General features: G+C 36.7%; 1 protein-coding gene across 3 annotated transcripts in view; it reads left to right on the forward strand.

Moving 5' to 3' along the window:
• The window catches only part of SLC44A1 (solute carrier family 44 member 1), a 194,810-nt gene that overhangs the window by 100,378 nt on the left and 79,150 nt on the right, over positions 1 to 15,282 (forward strand). For all 3 annotated transcript variants that reach the window (XM_032860763.1, XM_032860762.1, XM_032860761.1), the window contains exons 5-7: positions 461 to 554; positions 8,091 to 8,260; positions 10,186 to 10,275. In XM_032860763.1, the coding sequence (XP_032716654.1) occupies positions 461 to 554; positions 8,091 to 8,260; positions 10,186 to 10,275 (354 nt within the window). The remainder of the gene's footprint in view (positions 1 to 460; positions 555 to 8,090; positions 8,261 to 10,185; positions 10,276 to 15,282) is intronic.

Consider the following 15,282-nt stretch of genomic DNA (forward strand, 5'->3'; position numbering starts at 1 on the left):
AAGGTAGTTCTAGTACTTATTATTGTTATTATCCTTAATATCATTAATTAAAGTTTGTACATAAATTATCCGAGAGGAATCAGGTTTTTTTGTTTTTGTTTTTAAGATTTTATTTATTTATTTGACAGAGAGAGAGACAGTGCAAGGAAACACAAGCAGGGGCAGTGGGAGAGGAAGAAGTAGGCTTCCCACCCATCAGGGAGCCTGATGTAGGGCTCATCCCAGGACTCTGGGATCATGACCTGAGCCTAAGGCAGATGCTTAACCACCCAGGCACCCTGAGGAATCAGTTTTAAATGATTGTAGACTGATACTAAAGACAAAATCAGATTCTTATTAATTCTGTAGTGTTTGAATTAATATGTTGAATTAATATTAACATATAAAATGAATACAATGAATCAGTGAGAGAATTTGAGGCTCTGTTCTGCTAGCTAACATCCAGCTTTTCTTTCAACAGGATCAGCACTATGTAGCTACAACCTAAAGCCTTCTGAATATACTACATCTTCAAAAGCTTCTGTTCTATGCCCCAAACTACCAGTTCCAGCGAGGTAAATTTTATTGTATTTTGTTAACTTGTGACTTTTGTTTTTGTAGGTAGATTTTAAACTGTATATATTATCCTGGGGAAAGAGTCACTTGATGATGCCTATTGCTCAGGACCAATACTTTTATCACAAAATTTAGAAAGTAGTACTAGAAATGACAGCATGTATTTCATATCTTAAAACACACACACACAGAGAAGCAAATAACTTTTTTCTCATTCTCGGATTTTAAATTTCTTTTGGGGGCTCACTTTTTTTTTTTTTTTAATGCCATAATTTTTAAGAATATACAACTGCTGAATCATTGCAAAATCTATAGCAAAATTAGAAGCCAAGTCTCGCAGTCTCCAAAGATTCTTTGAAGTTGATCTTAGTAATACTGGGATTATTTTTAATATACTTTGTAAATTTAAAACATATGCCAGTGATTATTCTCCATACCTTATTTCAGGCTGCATCTTTTAGATACATTCTCTATATTAATACACTGTGTGCCTTATCTTATTCAAGGTCTTACTCAACAAACACTGAGTATTTCAGTACCTACTGCATATAATGGATACAAAGAAGAGACAGGAAATAATCTTTACAGGGATCTCACAGTAGTTTTAAGGGAAGCAACTTTAAAATTATAAATGTTTTTTTCAATGAGGAAATAAATTTGCAAGCATTGTAGAACATGTCCCTAGAATTAGGTGAATAGCGTTTAGAAGCATGTCTCATCTTGAGAACTTTAAGTGTGTATCAACCAGGTATGCCATGAGTCAACTTCACCAGGAATACTGAATTGAAGCCACTTTTATTATATCTTGGTATATTATAGCAAGCTACTGATTAAAATGTTGAGACTGATCTTATGTGTGCTTTCCTTTGGCTTGCTAATGGGTGTAACTTGTGCTTTATTAACTTGAATGAAATGTGGAAATTTCTGTTGAAAAGTAGACAAAGGATCTATCAGTTTCATTGATGTCCAGCTCTTTTAGTCTTGTCAACTTGCTATTGGAGTTAAAATGTAAAGCCTACAGAAATGAAAATAAAGGGACTATTTTAAAAGATACTAACAAGTGGGACCTATAAATCATGGGTTTAGATCTATAGGTAAAGAGACCCCATTTGTGACCGTTGAGAATATTAGGGAAGCTGTAATAGTAAGAAAAGGAGGTCCTTTGAATAGAGTAGTTGGAGAAAATGTATCAATGTAAAGACAAGAAAGGCTCTTTCCTCTTATCTACTCAAACTTTAAAACAGCCTGTTTTAAGTGCCTACTATGAGTATAGAGTCATATTTTAAGATATAAACATATTATAAAAGGATAACCGGAAAGCCTTGATGTGAGGATGAGGTTGCTCTGTACCTGCGTAAGGATGGGGCAGGGGTCAGTTAAATCCTCCTTTACCTCTGACTGCACCATGTTGAGGGCTGCCTCTTTCTGGTATCTCAGGTGTTCCTTTCTTGGCCATACAGAGCTCACACATCTTACATACGGCATCCTGAGGGGTATTCACTAGAAGATAAGACATAGTATTAAGGGCTTGTGTTTTAGACATGGACAGACTTGGCTTCTAGCAAGATTGTCCACTGATGTCCAGTAGTCTAAGCTGCAGTGATGACCCTAAACCATCTGAAAACTGACAGTGAACTCTGTTTATACTTTATTTAAAGATCCTTGGGTTTTATTTAATTTAGAACCTCACAGTCTAAGGATCTTATCATTTTTATCTGCGCTCAGCCTTGGAAAGTAAACAAAGAAGTAACAGTTGATGGAAGAAAATCAAATTAGGACCTAGTGAACAGTGTCATTTAGCCTTTGGCAAGCAAAGTGCAAAGATCAGAAAAGAGTGAATTGGTTGTAATAAAAACTTGGGGCAATACCACATTTCCCACCTCACATTAGAGACCACATCTTCAAAGATGAGGAAGATCTAGTCTCTGTCCTTAAGAAGCTCTGTCTTTTAAAAAAACAAAAACAAAAAAAACCTACTGGTTTTGGTGACTTTTTGTATATACCAAAAGATGGACAGTAGGCGAAGCATGACGCAGGCAAATGGCCCTTAGCATCGTTCATGTCTCTTTTGCTCTCCTCCTAGGAGCACCCTAGTGGGACAGAAAGAGCTGCACTTTGAGTCCAGCTAGGCCTGGGGGTGAATGCTGTGTCACCACCTTCTCTTTGTCAGCTTGAGCAAGTCTTTTCACCTGTCTGTGAACCAAGTGTCCTCACATGTAAAACGGCAATATTAATACCTCTGTCTTGGAATTGTTGTCAGAATTAAATAAGATCATATGTTTTAAGCATCCATTATTGTGCTTGGCATCTGGCTTAGGGAGTAATATTTCTCTTAAGCTCTAGAGCCTTCCCTTTCACCCCTAACCTCCCTGGGTGCCTGGGCACCTTCTGCCATTGAAAGCAATGCCTGTTTCTTAGAGAAAAGCAGTTATAAACTAATTTGCAGTAAGACACTAATACCACGTAATTGCCAAATGGGGACTATTCCTAAGAGCTTTTGAATTTTATTTTATTTTTTAAAAAGACTTATTTGTTTATTTGAGAGAAAGAGAGAAAGCACAAGCAGAGGAGGGACAGAGGCAGAGGGAGAAGCAGACTCTTTGCTGAGAAGAGAGCCCAACGTGGGGCTCAATCCCAGGACCTGGGATCATGCCCTGAGCCATGACACTTAACCGACTGAGCCACCCAGGTGCCCCGAGCTTTTGAATTTTAAAAGCAGATGCCGAGAAAGGGCCATGTTTTATCCAAATTTATAACTTGGTGACATGATGGAGAGTGGTAGCCATAGGGAGACTATCCCTTATACCTAAAATGCTTAAAGGTTTAGGTGTAGTTAAAGAAAACTGCAATAGTACAAACATTACATAAATTCAGTAAATTCACCAAACATTTATTTTACTATTGCTGGATGCCAGAAAGGATATTAGGTGTTGGGGAATTAAAAACATGATATGGACATGAGAAACTAACAGCCGAGAAAAAAAGTGTTATCTGTTTATCATATTTTTAAAATAAAGGATTCCACATAAATTAACACTTGTTAATATCTGTTGGGTGCCAGTCACCATATTAAGCTTCTCACGTGTATTGTCTTATTTAATCTTCACAAAGCCTATAAGGATATTGTTCCTAATTTATAGATGAGGAAATAGAAGATAGAAGTTAAAGGGCTTGTGCAAAGTCACACAGTTGATTGTTAGGAATCAGATATTTAAGATCTTGTAAAATCTATACCGCAGTTTTATACTGATGTGTTATCTTGTTAAATACATGGGATGAGGTGAGCTTAGGGTCCTCCTACTCTGCCATCTTCCCCAAGCAAAGTCCTATACCACAGTTAGATTGGAAAAAAAAAAAAAAAAAAAAAGGAAAAAGGTGGGGGCTGCCTGACTGGCTCATTTGGTAGAGAGCACATGATACTTGATCTCAGGGTCATGAATTCAAGCCCCACATTGGAATTGGAGCCTACTTTTTAAAAAATTAAAGATTAAAATTTTTAAAAAGAGTACAGGAAGGAAAGGAGAGAAAATAAATAAAATGAAATACATGAAAAACCACTGAGTATTGCCATTAGAGTCTTGATTTATTTTCTACATTTTCTGGGCTGTCAAGAATCCTTTCTTACTATTCTTTCTTAAGTAAAATTTTTCATTAGAAATCATGTGTAATTACTTTTTTATAACCTGAAGTTTTAAGATCATTGTGTGAGATGCAAACTCCTATCTTCTCTTATGAAGGCATAGGGATGAGGGATACTAGGCATTGTTTGTCATCGGACTTTGAGGGAGGGGAGCTCACTAACTGATAGTCTGGACTTAAGGCAAATAGTATGTTTGCCAAGGTAAGATACAATATCCCTCTGAGCTAATTTTTAAAAATCTTTATAAAAGACTCATTATAAATTCATTTTGTTCTTGTTGACTAATGTTTCAATAATGTGAAACAGCATCAGTTCCTAATGGGACTACATTGACTTCTTAAAGATTCAATATTCTGTGGGCTTCAAAAGGTAGGAAAAGTTGCTATAAATAGAATTCTTTATGTTTATCCTCTTAATTAAGAAGCACAAAGTGTGTCATTTAGGTTAGACACTAAAGTAGAAAAGATCTCACATACAAGTTTCTCAGAAGCATTCTTTTCTGAGAGATACATGAAATCAGCTAATTCGAATTCGTTCTGTCACATAGGATATAAGCGATAAAGTAGAAGAAAAACCATTTCAATGCTATGATTACTTAGGTTTTGTGGTTTTTTGTTTTGTTTTGTTTTGTTTTTTAACAAGAACGTCATTTGAGTATTAAAAACTCATGGCCGGTTGTTTTTGTTTGGGGAACAGTAGAAGAAAAGAATGACAAGGAAGTGTAGTGCTTTTTACTTTAAAACTAACTCTTGGGGCACCTGGGTGGCTTAGTGGGTTAAGCCTCTGCCTTTCGCCCAGGTCATGATCTCAGGGTCCTGGGTTCGAGCCCCGCATTGGGCTCTCTGCTCAGCAGGGAGCCTGCTTCCCCCTCTCTCTCTGCCTGCCTCTCTACCTACTTGTAATTTCTCTCTGTGTCAAATAAATAAATAAAATCTTTAAAAAAACAAAAAACAAAAAACTAACTCTTTAACTTTTGTTATTACTGTGTCCAAATACTGTCTTCTCTTTTATTTGCCTTCTATTTATGATATTCCCTACCACTAAGAACAATTTTGACCATTTTGACCATCAGCTAGACAATGTAATCAGTCTGTGCTAATCTTATACCTTCAAATTTAGAGCTGTCAGGTTTTTTTTTTAATTAATAGAGATTAAATTTTAAGGCACTGTTGTTATGTTGCTTTAGTTCTTTGAAGGAGACTTGTAAAAGTACTCCTTTCAGTTAGCCAAGAGTTTAGATATAGTATAAAAGTGACTTGAAAGGGTAAGAGAACAGGTATTACTCAGCATTAACTCTTAAATAGAAATAAAAGATTTGAATTTTAAGAATATAATCCTTCCCTTTCAGCCATCTATCCTTATCATAAGTCTGAAAAGCAGAAAAACATGAACCCTACTGGATATGCTGCTCCTATTGATTTAGAATCACTGACTTATGGCTGGGCTCCATTCCTATTTATTATTATCGTCATTACTCCTACTCTTTTAGCTAAGAATGCAATTGTGTAATGTTAAGGGGATCACCCAAGGCTTTCGAACTTGTCCAGTTTTGTTTTCCTGTTGTAACAGACCCCTCTGTCTTTTGGAAATGATGCGTGTTTCTCTTTGAGCCTAAAACTAAAGCAGCATTCTGCTAGAATATGGGAGGTAGATGTGGAGCTGCCTCTGGACGGAGGGCTAATACTTATGGTTATATGACAGGAAAATGGAAACAGAGCAGGGCCAGAAAATTGGTGGATATCGAAAGCAAGAAGGTGGCATCTGTATCCTTAAGGTAGATATGTTTTATGTTCAAGGTTGGAGGCAAGTGAGTTAAACAGAGGCTGCACCAGAAATGATAGGGTTATGAGTAAAGCAGCTGAAGGTACAGGTAATTGTAGAGCAGAGAAGATTTGGGTTTTGAAAGACAGAGAACTCGGGCTTTAGTTAAAAATAAGGATAGAAGTCCTTAGAGACATTAACCTGGCAGGGACATTACCTAGATAGACAGCATCAGGAAGAAAAACAGTTGTAGGTCACAACAAAGTTTTCTTGTCCTAAATTAGCCACCGTTGACTGTGAACTTATGGTTAATTCTTTTGATGCTTTCCTATAATATTTCTGAATAAATCCATTTCACTGAAAGATATTCTATAATTTAATAGCTTTTTATATCATTAGTGAAACAACTTTTGTCAAAAACAATGGCTTGCATACCTTTAATTTAAGCATTGCTCGGAATGCTCTGACTTTCTGCAATTTCTGACAAAACATCAAATCTTAGGCATTAAATTTCACCAGTCCCGTTTTGAAGGTACACACAAATACACCCACAAGTTACAGGAGACACTTCTTTTTTTAAGTGAACATTCATGTCATAATGTCACGTCATTATTTTGGGATACATTTTACCAAAGCATAACTAAGGTAAGACTTGATCTTTATTATTATTGTTTTGTTGTTCCCTGAAGTTTAACAGCTTGGAATATGTTGCCTATTCTTACTCCCATTGGTGTAAATGTACCTAGTACATTTATATTTTTATTTGAAAAGAAATATTTTTGTTGTTTTCCATGGAAGGAAACAAAGATACTGTTTGACTTCAATTCAGACAAAACTGCTTTGCTGGGATCAGAAACCTTAGAATTTGGTATTTAGTCATATATTCTTAGTCACGAATTTGACCCAAATACAGTGCCAACCAAGAATGAGAGCACGCTTAGCTCATTGCCATCAACAGAGTTATATTAGAGCTATGACTGATAGTTCTACAAATAATTCTGAAAATCTGAGATTTGTGTTAACAATGGCTAACCTTTAACTTAATGCACACAGACGTGTGTATTCGTGTACAGACAGACATACGGATTCTGTTAGAATCCATACAAATCACAACTGAGGACATGTTCTTAGAACTTTTTTAGACTCTCCTGTTGATCAGATAAATACCATAGTCTCAAAGGCTAAAATAGAATATGTTCTAACAAACCAGAGCTACATCACTGTTCGTACATAGCTGTGTTCCTTCACAAGAAGAGCCCTGTGGTCAGTGTAAACCTGATAGAACCAATGACCTCATTTTTTGGACACAAATAATCTCATAATCATAATGACGTATAAAAAGAAAACCATGCAGAATCTCATGACCCTAACAAATTTTTTCATTTACTTATATTTTTTCTGTTCTCATTCTTATATTTCTCTTTTTTGTACAGAGTTGGCAACCATCACATTAGATCAAATTTCTGCTTCTTTCCCCTTGTACTATTACCTCCTAAGTGTTTCCATACATTAGTATCCATGGTTATTGTTTTAAACAGCCGCATATTATGCTGTATGTTGATGTCTTGGCATGATTAATTGATACAAGAGTTAATAAGCTTGTGCCCCACACACCTTTTCTTAATGCAAGGTTTTGTATGCTGTTCTGATAGAGGAAACTTTGTATTCACGGTGGAACATTTCAAGCAAAAGCATGTGTGTTTTCTAGTTTTAAATAGCTTACGGCAAAAAGTCATTTTCAGTCCAATGAAGTATATGTTTGTAAGTTTTGTCATCTGCCCATTGACCAATGGATGTACAGGCGAAGGAGTTTAAGTGTTTGCTTTTGCTTTTCGTATTCTGTACGTGCGTATGTGCGTGTATATGTGCGTGTGTTTCTTTCCAGAAGGGGAGGGTAATGTCTTCCTTTGGAATATGCACTCCACCCTCTCTGATAAGGCCTGTGGTAAGATTCGCATCCCTGCCCATGACAGTCATCCTCATAGCATTAAGCTCACAGCTCTTGGCCCCCATATGATGTGTGGAGGGTGGAGTGTATTGCAGTCATAATCACCTTTCATTTGTGTGTTTGATGTGGCATTTATATTAAGTAGGAGTAATTTTTTTTCTGATTTTTTTTTTCTTGTATCACCAGTGCACCTATTCCATTCTTCCATCGCTGTGCTCCTGTGAACATTTCCTGCTATGCCAAGTTTGCAGAGGCCCTGATCACCTTTGTCAGTGACAATAGTGTCTTACACAGGCTGATTAGTGGAGTAATGACCAGCAAAGAAATTATATTGGGACTTTGCTTGTTATCACTAGGTAATTGTTTTTCTCATTATTAGCTATTGCATAGTACTGCAGTAGAAGACTGTTCTGTCTTTTAACCAAAATATGAATACAACCGGGATACCTGTACAATGTTTAACTTCCCATAGCCAACATAATTGTTTCAGATTATATAGAGTTATAAATATATACATATTTAAATATATATATTATATATTTATATTTATATATCTGAAACTTTCTTTTTCTCTCATTGGAGATAACGGGTGTTTTCCCAAACTGGTTACTGTCTATAATAACATTTAATATGATAGCAAGAGGCTTCTTTTAGTGAATCAGTACCCCCTTTGTTTTTAGTTATGATTCCAGAGGCTTATAAAAAAGAGCCACGTAGTCTCTTCTCTATTTCCATCAAAGAGCAAAGCTTTCTGATAGATTACTTTTTGAGTTTTTTTTTTTTTTTTCATTGCTACAGTTCATAATACCATTGTATTGCTGGAAAAGTTAGGAAATCTCCACTTGTTAGCCCTTGAGTTTTCTTGTCAATAGATAAAGTAAATGTGATTTTCAAGATGTAAATACCCTGGGTTATCCTAGAACCATATGTAACCGTATCAGAATCTATAGCTCTTTTTAGCTGGGAGGAGTAAACTGTGGTAGGAACCAAGCACCTCTTTCACTGTATAAGTAAAATGAGTATTTATGCCTGTTAACAATTATAGTCATTGAGAAGACTAGCTGTATTTCCATCTTGTCATTAGAGAGTATTTTCTTTTTGCTTAGGTAGTACTTGACTCAATTGAAATAATGCTGTCCATATGAAAAGCTATTTCTGTGATATTTGAAACGCTCCCATCTGTTTTTGGTTCCTGTACATTTATTGCAAAAGTGAGTACCTTAATAATGTTACCTAGTCACAGATCCTGACCGTTTATTTGGCTTTGCAAATGGTCCCCCCAAAAACTTGAATTAGTCCAGCTTTACGAAAAAGTTACTTGGTTTCTAAAATAGTTGATGAATTTAACCAAGAAAAGAAAAACCAAACCTTAAAAATCGTGCTAATAATGTGAAACCATTGGAATTCCAGTTTTTATTGGAATGGTTCTCTTGAGGCTTAAGATCTTTGTTCATTTGTTGGTAACATGGGCCTTTAGTTAATTAAAGAAGAACAAATTATGATTTCAGAAATGAATTTCCCCATGCAAAGGTCAAATCTTCCTGGTTTCTTTTCTAAGATTTCTTTCACTCAAGATTTTAGCATGTTGGAATTTAGCTTGGGTTGGGTAGAGGCATTGGCTAAATAACTCAAACTGAGCTTTGCTCTTTTTTGAAGAGTCTCTCAATCAGTCAGGACCCCTGACCCCAGTCAAGAAGTAAGGTTAAAGGAATTTGGGCCTCAGGAGGCTTCAGGATATTATTCCGTAGGGTCAGAGCATTTTTTGGAATTTCAGAAGAGAAACGATAAAAAGATAAAATACTGTCTAGTGCGTGGACCATCTATCAGAGAAGTTGGTCTTGAAATGCAAGGGTTACTCCAGGAAGCGTAGCACTTACTTTAACTGATCTCTGTCTGTGTGTGGTAGTTTTTCCAATCACCAACACGACACATCACTCTCTCCACTCTGTGTGTTGGCATGTCTGTTTGCATGTGAGTTCTGACGTCTTCCCGTGGTGAATCCACAACAGTTGTGTGCTGTTTTGGAGTCACCATGTTGCATTTGCATGTGTTCTTTTCTGTCATTTATAAACCCACGGTTAGGTGCCTTTGGTTTCCAGTGCCGCAAGTACCAAAGTCAAAGCGCAGAAGTAGCCAGTTAACCTTTTGTCCCTAAATTGGGGTCTTGAACGTGTCAGTAGCGACCAGTTGTATCCCTAGGAGAAAATAATTGAAAGAGTTTCTCTTTATATTTTCCAGTGTTTTAAAATAATATTCTACGTGTTCTCTGTCTTCCCTGCAGTTCTATCCATGATTCTGATGGTGATAATCAGATATATTTCAAGAGTACTTGTGTGGATCTTAACGATTCTGGTCATATTGGGTTCACTCGGTAAGCTGCTTATTCCTTTGTTTTTTAGTAATTAGAATTGAGAGTTAAGTTTGCTTTTAACAGTCCCTCAGTTCAGAACTACTTTGATTATTTTAAAGATTTTATTTATTTATTTGAGGGAGAGAAAGGCTCACCTGCCTGGGAGCAAGGGGAGGAGGGGGAGGGGAGGGACTGCACTGAGAACACAGGCCATTAGGGGGCTTGATTCCAGGACCTGGAGATCATCCAGACACCCCACTTCGGTTATTTTAAATAATTTTCCTTTTGTAAGTCTTGTGAGTTCATTTACACACCATAAAAAGACTGGTGAGTGGATTACACTGACGTTAATTCACTAGGAGATCACTAAATGAGATAAAATGGTGAAGTCATTGGCCGTTTGGAATAAAAGCAAGTGACGACATTTTTTAAAAGGAGGCTAACATTTTTCTGTCAGTATCAGTTTTGGGAAAAGAGCCCATGAGAAAAAGAAAGCAACTGAGGCCCTGTTCTGCTTCTTGTTCTATAATTTTTCTCTTGATACTTTCAGTGTTCCCTGCCTGGTAGAGGAAGGGATCCTTTCCTTTGATCCTAAACCTTTTAATGGCTTGAATTCCCCTTTCTAAGCTGTTGAAGTTCGTTCTGGTTGAGCTACTCCTGGTGGGATAATTGTGTGTATATAAAATTTTTTACTCATTTTTCTGTCTATTGACATTCTATTTTGTTTAATATTTTTGTTTTACTATTTCTAATGAAACCTTCTGGGTTTTCTGTGTTTATTGTCTTTTTTGGAGAATAGTAATTCCCTCCCCTCCCAAATATAAATTATCTAACTACTTCCATGGTAGGAAGTAGAAATATAAAAAGAGGAAAAAGTTTTATTTTCATATGGCACCTCTTTTCTTTATTGTTTTTAATTTAATTTATTTATTTGAGAGAGCAGAGTGAGCAAGAACACAAGTTGGAGGAAGGGAAGGCAGAAGGAGAGGGAGAAGCAGGCTCCCTGCTGAGCATGGAACCCAGTGGGTCTCAGGATCCTGGGATCATGACCAGAGCTGAAGACAGACAGTTAACCAACTAAGCCACCCAGGTGCCCCATTACCGCTTTAAAAGAAGTTTACTTTTGCCTCTAAAATTTTCACAGTTTCACCCCACCTTCCCTCAGTTTACCACTATTAGCATTGAAATTCAGAACATATGTATATTTTTTTTAAATAAATAAAGTACCTTTTTTCAATGCATTTGTAAATGCTTTACCCAATGTGAAACTTTTTTAGTAGGGAGTTTGCTGCCATTACATTTATAATCCTGCCTGCTATGTTTGGTCTTATTGGTGTCATCTGTTTTATGTTTTCCTTAAGTGTATGCTTTCTTATTTTGTTTTCCCCATCTTTGCTATATGAACTATGCTTTCACTGGTTATTTTCACCCTGTTTTAGAGGTATACATTTTATTTTTACTTCTACAATTGGTAACCCATATGTTTTCAGAAAATATTCTTCAATCCAGAATCCTATCATTATTAAAGGCTGAAATGAAAGGGTAGGTGTTGGGTTTTCCCCTACTTCCTTTAAATTCAGCATACACATCTTCCTTTCCAATCCTATTCCTCTCTGTCTGCTCCCATTTTAGCCATTAAAAATAATCTGAATTTTTGCTTTCAGGTTATTAAAGTTAAACTATTATTTGATATATTGAATCTTTTTTTAAAGAAAATTTGCTTTGGCTTGAAATGTTTCATAATTACATTTATAAATTTATTTACATTCTTCTGTCCTAGTTTTAGTGAGAACTACTGGTCTTCCATAAAACTTAACTCTTGAGTTCTTAATTTTGATTCATCTTTGTTTTTAGTTCTTTATTTAGATTCAATTTAGTTAATATAGCTGTATTATTAGTTTCAGAGGTAGAATTTAGTGATTCACCAGTTGCATATAACATCCAGTGCCCTCCTTAATGCCCATCACCCACTTACTCCATCCCCCACCCACTTTTCTCCAGCAACCCTGTTTGTTTCCTAGAGTTCAGTATGTCTTGTGGTTTGCCTCACTATTTTCATCTTACTTAATTTTTCCTTCCCTTCCCTATGTTCATCTGTTTTGTTTCTTAAATTCCACATATGAGTGAAATCATATGTCTTTTATCTTTCTCTGACTGATTTATTTTGCTTAGCATAATACCCCGTAGTTCCATCCACGTCTTTGCACCTGGCAAGATTTCATTCTTTTTGATGGCTGCATAGTATTCCATTGTGTGTATATATACAGACATCTTTATGCATTCCTCTGTTGATGGACATCGGGGCTGTTTCCATAGTTTGGCTATTGTGGACATTGCTGTTACAAACATTGGGGTGCATGTGCCCTAGTTCATCTTTGTTCTTTTTTTTTTTTAATTTCTTTTCAATGTAACAGAACTCATTGTTCATGCACCACACCCAGTGTTCCATGTGATACGTGCCCTCCATAATACCCACCACCTGGCTCCCCCAACCTCCCACCCCCCGCCCCTTCAAAACCCTCAGATTGTTTTTCAGAGTCCATAGTCTCTCATGGTTCATCTCCGCTTCCAATTTCCCTCAACTCCCTTCTCCTCTCCATCTCCCTGTGTCCTCTGTGTTATTTATGCTCCACAAATAAGTGAAACCATATGATAATTGATTCTCTCTGCTTGACTTATTTCACTCAGCATAATCTCTTCCAGTCCTGTCCATGTTGCTACAAAAGTTGGGTATTCATCCTTTCTGATGGAGGCATAATACTCCATAGTGTATACGGACCACATCTTCCTTATCCATTCGTCCGTTGAAGGGCATCTTGGTTCTTTCCACACAGTTTGGCGACCGTGGCCGTTGCTGCTATAAATATTGGGGTACAGATGGCCCTTCTTTTCACTATATCTGTATCTTTGGGGTAAATACCCAGTAGTGCAATTGCAGGGTCATAGGGAAGCTCTATTTTTAATTTCTTAAGGAATCTCCACACTGTTCTCCAAAGTGGCTGTACCAACTTGCATTCCCACCAACAGTGTAAGAGGGTTCCCCCTTCTCCACATCCTCTCCAATACACGTTGTTTCCTGTCTTGCTAATTTTGGCCATTCTAACTGGTGTGAGGTGATATCTCAATGTGGTTTTAATTTGAATCTCCCTGATGGCTAGTGATGATGAACATTTTTTCATGTGCCTGATAGCCATTTGTGTGTCTTCATTGGAGAAGTGTCTGTTCATGTCTTCTGCCCATTTTTTGACATGATTATCTGTTTTGTGTGTGTTGAGTTTGAGAAGTTCTTTATAGATCCTGGACATCAACCTTTTATCAAATATCTTCTCCCATTCCGTGGGTTGCCTCTTTGTTTTATTGACTGTTTCCTTTGCTGTGCAGAAACTTTTGATCTTGATGAAGTCCCAAAAGTTCATTTTCGCTTTTGTTTCCTTTGCCTTTGGAGACATATCATGAAAGAAGTTGCTGTGCTGATATCAAAGAGGTTACTGCCTATGTTCTCCTCTAGGATTCTGATAGATTCCTGTCTCACGTTGAGGTCTTTTATCCATTTCGAGTTTATCTTTGTGTATGGTGTAAGAGAATGGTCGAGTTTCATTCTTCTACATATAGCTGTCCAATTTTCCCAGCACCATTTATTGAAGAGACTGTCTTTTTTCCACTGTATATTTTTTCCTGCTTTGTCGAAGATTATTTGACCATAAAGTTGAGGGTCCTTATCTGGACTCTCTACTCTGTTCCACTGGTCTATGTGTCTGTTTTTATGCCAGTACCATGCTGTCTTGGTGATCACAGCTTTGTAGTAAAGCTTGAAATCAGGTAACGTGATGCCGCCAGTTTTGTTTTTCTTTTTCAACATTTCCTTAGCAATTCGGGGTCTCTTCTGATTCCATACAAATTTTAGGATTATTTGCTCTAGCTCTTTGAAAAATGCCGGTGGAATTTTGATTGGAATGGCATTAAAAGTATAGATTGCTCTAGGCAGTATAGACATTTTAACAATGTTTTATTCTTCCAATCCAAGAGCATGGAATGGTCTTCCATCTTTTGTGTCTTCTTCAGTTTCTTTCATGAGTGTTCTGTAGTTCCTCAAATATAGATCCTTTACCTCTTTAGTTAGGTTTATTTCCAGGTATCTTATGGTTCTTGGTGCTATAGTAAATGGAATCAATTCTCTAATTTCCCTTTCTGTATTTTCATTGTTAGTGTATAAGAAAACCACTGATTTCTGTACATTGACTTTGTATCCTACCACTTTACTGAATTGCTGTATGAGTTCTAGTAGTTTGGGGTTGGAGTCTTTTGGGTTTTCCATGTAAAGTATCATGTCATCTGCGAAGAGAGAGAGTTTGACTTCTTCATTGCCAATTTGGATACCTTTTATTTCTCTTTGTTGTCTAATTGCTGTTGCTAGGACTTCTAATACTATGTTGAACAGGAGTGGTGAGAGTAGGCATCCTTGTCGTGTTCCTGATCTCAACGGGAAGGCTGTGAGCTTTTTCCCATTGAGGATGATATTTGCTGTGGGTTTTTCATAGATAGATTTTATGAAGTTCAGGAATGTTCCCTCTATCCCTATACTTTGAAGCATTTTAATCAGGAACGGATGCTGGATTTTGCCAAATGCTTTTTCTGCATCAATTGAGAGGACCGTGTGGTTCTTCTCTCTTCTCTTATTGATTTGTTCTATCACGTTGATTGATTTGCAAATGTTGAACCATCCTTGTAACCCAGGGATGAATCCCATCTGGACATGGTGGATAATTTTTTTAATGATGAGAATTTGAATTCATGTAACTTATTCATGAAGTACTTGTGGGTTCTCTATTTTCTTAACTCTTGAGCATCTAAGATTATTAGCTCTACCTTAACATGGGAATATTGAATCTGTTGCATATAAAATTCTCAGGAGGCAATATGTTCCTTGGGTCTGTACTTTACTTTTTAGAGACCAGTCTAATTTTGTGCCTTTGCCCACCACCTATTTCACTCACCTAGATGTGTCTCTAATTTTTAACTTATCCTTAT

Source organism: Lontra canadensis, unplaced genomic scaffold (assembly GCF_010015895.1).
Source record: "Lontra canadensis isolate GAN:19392208 unplaced genomic scaffold, GSC_riverotter_1.0 scaffold19, whole genome shotgun sequence".
Classification (NCBI taxonomy): domain Eukaryota; kingdom Metazoa; phylum Chordata; class Mammalia; order Carnivora; family Mustelidae; genus Lontra; species Lontra canadensis.